The 7,407-nt window shown below is 38.9% G+C and overlaps 1 protein-coding gene across 3 annotated transcripts in view; it reads right to left on the reverse strand.

Moving 5' to 3' along the window:
* tnksa (tankyrase, TRF1-interacting ankyrin-related ADP-ribose polymerase a) overlaps nt 1–5,378 on the reverse strand; it is a 95,690-nt gene extending 90,312 nt beyond the window's left edge. For all 3 annotated transcript variants that reach the window (XM_065965356.1, XM_065965355.1, XM_065965354.1), the window contains exons 1-3: nt 4,866–5,378; nt 3,920–4,035; nt 1,653–1,761 (exon numbers count right to left, since the gene is read on the reverse strand). In XM_065965356.1, coding sequence (XP_065821428.1) covers nt 1,653–1,761; nt 3,920–4,035; nt 4,866–5,370 — 730 coding nt within the window. In that variant the 5' untranslated portion in view covers nt 5,371–5,378. The remainder of the gene's footprint in view (nt 1–1,652; nt 1,762–3,919; nt 4,036–4,865) is intronic.
* Nucleotides 5,379–7,407: the final 2,029 nt, after the last annotated feature.

Below are 7,407 nucleotides of genomic sequence, written 5' to 3' on the forward strand. Positions count from 1 at the left end.
GTCACAATAACATTGTTTTGGAGCGTGCCTAAACTAACAGTGGCCTCATAGCAGTTAGTGGAGTCTGGATATCATTCTGAGGATGAGATGCTCCTTTCAGAGCCTGGAGATTATAACTCTGAAGATGATGATACTCAACTTAATTTCAGGTTTTGTATCTCAACAATTTCTTTTGTGTCAGAGAATCTTTCTGAACGGCTGAAACCTTTCAAATTGAATAAAAACAAACTAAAAGCTTGTCATACATTGCTTGTAGCAAGCTAACGAATGACACTTATAGAGGAGGAATTGTGTGTTTGTCACATTTTATTGTAACAATAATCCCTGAATCTTGCTACAAGGCTGTCTGTCTTTTTAATAGAAAGAAGAATGAAGAAAAGTTCACAGCGGATCTTCAAGCCCGCTGTCAGAAAATCAGCGAGCAGAAACATTACAATTGTGGCATTGACAATACCACAGAATTTGAAAAGATTAAACGCACAGTATGTCAATTCTCAATCAAAACAAAAACAACAAGATGACGTTGAGGCTGGTGGGGAATCATGGGAGTTCTCTCTGCTCCTTCTAATACAATTCTAAGTGTGACAGAATTGTTTTTACAAACATAACAGAGCCAAAACAGCCAAAACAAACTAACCTTTTCTTTTTCACAGCAGTGTTAGGTTGTTAAATCGGCCATCTAATATTTATTTGTACACCTAGAAATGTTCTTAAGTCACAAATAGTGTCATCAGATGTACTGAATTATGTATTTCCCTCGCATTCTGATACATCTAAGATAAGATGCTGTTGGGTTCTTTATGAAAGTCAGTAAAGTCAAGACAGCAAAAGCAAGTGCAGCTAAATGGAGTTAAAGAAGAACAACAAGATTCAATTCTTTAACTGACTTTCAGTGCCTGACAACATGATGACATTTGTGTACGGGGATCATCAGAGCTCTACAAAGCACTATACTTTTATTCAGGGACCAGACAATGTGCAGCAGCAGCAGCAGCAGCAGCAAGGGCTGTGTTAACTATTCCTCATATTGTGGCTTCTAGCACTCCAGGCAAATGCTGGCAGAAAGGTGAAGCCGTCCAGGATTGCATCAGTTCCTTACTGTTACTCACACACCGAGTGGTGCTTTTCCATTAAGATCATAAAGATTATCCTACAACTTACTGCTCAGATTGTATTCTATGCGGTGGCCTATCTTGTCAACTTCAGATATTTTTCAGGGATCAGCAAAACAGCCTCTCTCTTTTTCAATTTGCCTTTAAATATCCACGGCTCCTGCTTATCTGAACTGAGCTTATGGTGTCGTTTCACTTTTGAAATAAAAGAGCTCATAAGACAAAGAAGTCAATGCTGATTTGTCCCCTGTGTGAACTCAACAATAAACAGGAACAAGGCTCTTGCAATTAACAGCTTATTTGCTGCTTCACGCCTGATGGAAAATAATAGCTTACAGTCAGTGGTTGATGTTTATAGCTTCTACAAATAACTGTGATTGTACGCCTCCAGGTTGGGACTTTGTAGGGGGCAGGAGAGGAGTTATCATATTCTCATCCACACCAGACAGACAATGTCATATTCAAGTATTTGCATCGTAAATATTGTTCACGCTCATGTTTACTTTGCCCTTAATATTTGCATGTGTTTTTTGTTCTTACCGATGCAGACGTCTATCTTGCCCTTAATGGCGGCTTCGTGGAGCGGGGTGTAGTTCCAGTTGTCTCTGGCATTGGGGTCAGCTCCCTGACACAGTAACGAGGACACCACCTGAAAACAACGCACAGAACATCTGTATTTACTCATAGTTAGCAAAAAAAAATCATGTGATTAAAGGTGCTTTTTTCCCCTCCATGCTCAACCCAATAAACACTGATCCTGCGAACAAAACTTTGTGAAGCTTTTTGGATTAGCCAGCACAAGAACACCTTAATGAAATACTACTAACATTTGCAACCTAGTTGGGCCAGGTAACCTATAAAAGACTGATCAAAAGGTGAAAAGGTGAGTGTTTTACCCACCATATCTACAGTACAAAATGTGAGTGTATTGTATATCTCCCCTGGTATGACACCCACTAGTTTTACCAAAGGTGTTCAAATCACATGAGATACAAAATCATAATAGCAAACTAAACGACTACTCTCAACAGTGTAATGAGTTTTAACTGTGTGATTTGGGGGTTTTTTTTGGACAGTGTTTTTTCTCACACTAAGTCATGTGATTGTAACGTTCCATCAGCACAGCACTTTTCTGACATGGTTGCAAAGTTGTTCCCTGCATTCCCTCTAAAAGACTCTCAAACATTTAAATCTGTAAACATTAGATTCATCACTGAGGTTAATGGCCAGGAGTACTAAACGCATTAGCACATCTGTGGCAAATATTCCAAAACTTCACGATGCACGGGCCTGACCAGAATATCAAAGCAGAAATTAAGGTGAATGTTTACGTTTTCTTAATGTAATATAAGGTTTACCATTAACTGACAAAATCATCCCTTTCTCTCATAATAACAGGTAGTTAGTGGTAAAGTGGCACTTTACTCCTAAAACCATTTCAGATTTTACCACCACACTGATTTACGTGCTAAAAACTGCTTTTCTTTTTATCACCAGCAATCATTTACCTTCTAGTATAAACTGTTCAGGGCATTACATCAGGCAGGATATTGGAGGAGCGCTAAACCTTTTCACTTTTGTGATGCACTTATGTGTACTCATACTCTCTTTCACTGCACTTGCAGAACACATATGCATAGTTAATGTGTACAAACGGTTCCAAATGCAAGTAAGGTACAAAGATGCTTTAGACGAGTATCAGAGCTCTTCACTGTGGTTTACGTAGCATTAGTACACAATGAAAAACCCCAACATAATAGAAAATGAAGTCCTTCAATCATCACCTGATTAAAGGACACATATTATTCTCCTTTTCAAAATAAGTCTCACAGCTCCCCAAAACATGTCTGTGAAGTTTCTTGTTCTAAATCCACTCTGATCCTGTATCATGTCTATAAACCCCTCTATTTCAGTCCAGCTCAGAACAGGCTGTTTCTGTGTCTGTAGCTTTAAATGCAAAAGAGCTGTGTCTGACCACGCCCCCCTCTGGAAAGGCTTGGGTGTCTTGGGCTTTCTCGCTCCATGCTCCTATTGTTTACATTGAGAAGGCAGACTCAGAGGGCAGAACAAACACCTAGCTGTGGGACTGTCACCCACCTGGGGGAGGGGTTACTGCCCTTTGTGATGTCATGTTGGGAAAATCTCCAAACGGACTGTTTGAGCACACATTTTCTGAACAGTGGAGCAGGCAAAAGACGAAGAGGATGAATGTGTACTGGGCATTTTACTGTAGTAGTTCTGTAAAGTAATGCTCATGTCATTTGCATAACTGTAAATATAAACAGCTCTACAATCAGGTAGTTTAATAAACAGTTATGCATCACATTCCAAGACCTCATATTTGCAGCGTGGTTGCCTGTCCATAGATAGAGCCATGGATTTCTATGATGTCTACTGGGCTCAGAAAAACAGCTGTTTCCAGCTTTGTGAGAATGTTATGTTATTTCAACAGCATAGTTAATTTAGCTGAGTGGGATGGGATCATTTATCAACCCATAAAGGAATATATGACAATTGATTTCACTGGAAAGGGAGCCTATGAACGGGTTATCATATTAAGTAAATATAAGCTCAGACAAATGGAGTAAAGATTACATTATCTGCCCCTGAGACATAGAAGATTAAATACCCGAGTACAGTATATAACAAAGTTTTTAGTAGTAGTCTTTGTCAATTTCCAAAGGTTCCCTTCCTGTGGCTATTGTACACAGATGGAAACAACTGAAAAATAAACAACTCCCAACAGAGACATTACAGAATGCACGGTTTATACCAGCTCATCATGGTATTGCTGTGTGAACTCTCACCTCGGAGTGACCAAATGAGCAGGCGTTATGAAGCGCGATTAGACCTCCATCATCCCGTGCGTGCACATTAGCACCCATCTGGAGCAGGTGGTCAACCACATCTTTACGCCCAAACCCTGGATCAAATCAGAGAGAGAATTGAGGGAGGAGGGGGTGATGGAACCCAAGAAAACAGATCGGTGTCCTAAATGAAGTACAAGTTTGCAGCAGAAAGTTTTGCATAAAATGCTCAGTGATGGATTAAAACAATCTGCTGCATTAAAAGAAGAGTCTAGAAAAGTGTACAGAGGTATAACACAGAACAAACACTTTTTTTTTCTGATTTCTATAACTGTTTGATATCATTTGAACATATCCTGAGCATTTTACAAATGTCTTGAAGGGTTAACTTATTTAAAGGAAAATACTATATATAGATTACTGCCAATACAAGACCACTCTGATCTGCTTTGAATCTATCTCCTACCCAAAAAGGCCAGCCAGCCAGCCCTTCCTTGATTTAAGGATTTAAGCTTCCATTTTTCATTTTTATTTAAAAAAATCCTTCGAACAAAATGCAAGTTACCTTCTGATCCACTTTGACTTGATGGAAATTATATAATAGGACCTACTCTATAGGTTCCTACTCTGCAACTACAAGTTCAAGAACAACAAGAGCTTATCAAACAGAAATGTAAAATATCCTCATGTCACATGTTGTTATCAATAACACAACTTCCTTACGGTGTTTACTTTAGAGCATCCAGGGCTGCATGCACTCTTGGGCGGGTTTGAAAAGTAGCCTTCAGCCAATGTTGACTGTTCTTGTGGTTAAACGTTCAGTGACTATGCATAGAGCAGATCTTACCAGCTACGTTTTGGCAACTCTCACTGCTAATTGCAGCTACTGCAGCTGGACAAACAGTACAAAACTAAGTGTATTTAAAAGCGAGTTTGTTTTCATTACCTGCAGCGAAATGCAGAGGTGTTGATTTGCGTCCTGCCATGTCTTTAGCGTTCACATTTACTACATCCACTACTTTCTTCACCCTCGAAACATCTCCATTTCGACAGGCTTCGAACAGCTCCCTAAAAGCCCCGCTTGCACCACCACCGCTGCCACTGCTACTGCTGCTGTCCGGGTTACCGCTGCCCGAGTCGGGCGTTGAGCCAGGGCTGGTCCCGCTACCCTCGGTGGTGGTCGGGGAGCTAGCGCTGCTGCTAGTACTACTACTGCTGCTGCTGCTGCTGCTGCTGCTGGCGGCGAGGGCCAGAGCTGGGGAGGTGCTGGTGGGAGAGGCAGGGGTTACCTCCCCGTCAGCCGTGTTCTCTAGCGGGGAAAGCGGGGTGGCATCATCAGTGGGTGCCGGCGGAGAGCCAGGCGGGTTAAAGGGGAAAGGAGAGCTGCGGGGTGGGGAGACCAGCAGGGAGTTTGGCTGCTGTTGCTGAGAGGAGCGACGAGGCGTCGCCATTTTCACAACACAACAGTCCCCACTAGCAACAAAAACACTGCTGACAATTTCCTGCCAAGGATAGTCTAACTTCCGCTCGGACATACTGATAAATATCTATTAGAAACAGGTTATTTATTGAAATATCTGACTCATGTACGTCAACTAAATTAGTTGAAGTTTCGAAATTAACATAGGCCTATTATAATTCTGTGGTTTCTTGTCGGTTTAGTTTTGGTATATTTATTGCATATATTTATTTATTTATTTATTGTCTCGGCCAAGTTGCGCCATGTGGCTTTCTTTTCTTTTATTATTATTTTATTATTTTTTGCTGATGATGTTACCTAATAGCCTACTTTTGTTAAGAATAGATAATTGGCCCAAAGTCAGTGTTTATAATGTATTATAACTGTAATATTAAATAAAAACACAGGAAATGTCCATTATAATTTATTTGTAGGAGTAAAAATATGTTATTTGTCATATCGGAATAATTTAAACCAATTTGATTGAGTGTGTAGTACAGTGACGACAGCCGAACATTATACCACCACCTAGTGGAGACTTTTAAAGGTGTCTTCAAAAATCAGGACCTTCACCAATCAACATAATCAATTAAAATTGCATTATTTTTTATTTTAAAAATAACACCTAAAGTTGTTTTTCAGCTTTTGTGACTTTAGACCATTAGAATTAATTAGGCAACAGAGTTAATACAACATTCGCTAGTTAATACAATACGTGCCGCTTAACTATAAGGCCAAAGGTGTAATCACAAAACATTTTTCCTAGTTATCTTGTTATCTTGTTTCAACAAAACAAGTTAGTACTTACAAGATATCAAACATAGGCCTAGTTGGGATTTAAGTCTCTGATGTCATTACCACAAATACAATTATTTATTATTCTTATTATTTATTTACAATTATATATTTTCTTCATGCTGTACATGTTTTTCTCTTACAGAATAATATGGTAGTTGTTACATGAAGTGGCCACCAGGTAGTAGCAGACTACTGTGCAACTCGGAGGGACTTTGTGCTTCCAAAATAACTCGGTCTTTCTCTTTTTGCCGTCTTAATATTCTGTTAGATGTGAATTTATTAATTCAACACTAGATGGAGACTGATAGGCCTCTGGGTCATGTACATCATGATTATCCTCATGAATGAGACAAAAGCAAGTCCAATACAATACAATAGCTCTCTGGTTAGTGTTTCGAACATCATTGAGTGCCTTTAAAAAAAAAAAAAGACTGTTATCTCCTCCTTTTGTATTAATGATTTGAAATTTTATTATTACCGTAATTCAGCCTCTACTCTTTTTAGTGACAAACATTTTTAATCAACTAACTTTGCTGTGCATTTGCATATATGTGTGTTGAAGCAATTCACACAGTCACATGATACTGTATACACAATTTGTAGTTGTTACTGATGATAAGGAGCTGAAGGACAAGAGCTGAGAGGAATCTATTATACTGCTCTATGCCATGTAACAGCCAGGTTGCATGGATCCACAAATCACATCCAACAAATCAAAGCACCTTATAATAACATTAGGCAATAAATTATACTTGTGCAAAAATAGAAACATGGACTGTGGCCATTATACATTTGAGATTTCTAAGAAAAATTAGTTGAGGACTTGAATGATTTTAACAAGCTCAAAAAGCGGCTGCTGCCTTGCTCTCCAACCTCGTAAAATGCCTGTGTTTCTTTTCTCTTTAAGCAGGTTAATATAGTAAAGCACATTACAAATAAATGTGCTATTAGTCTACAGCTTTTCAAACTATATGATAAAAGTAAAATACATTTACAAGCAAACATATTGCCTGAGATAACTGTTTCCCAGATAATTAAATGGAAGATTAAAAAAAACTGAACGTTGTCTAAGAATTTGTAAAATAGTTTGTACTGGAGCTTTAACAGCTTTTGAAATCATGGTTGTCAACTGACAGCTGGATTTTAAAAACCATTGTCTTCACTGGAAAACAAGAAAGTTGAACTTAATAGGCAATGAAAGGTCGACATTGAGCCCATAAGCCACCACAAC

This window comes from Labrus bergylta, chromosome 17 (assembly GCF_963930695.1).
Source record: "Labrus bergylta chromosome 17, fLabBer1.1, whole genome shotgun sequence".
Lineage (NCBI taxonomy): Eukaryota > Metazoa > Chordata > Actinopteri > Labriformes > Labridae > Labrus > Labrus bergylta.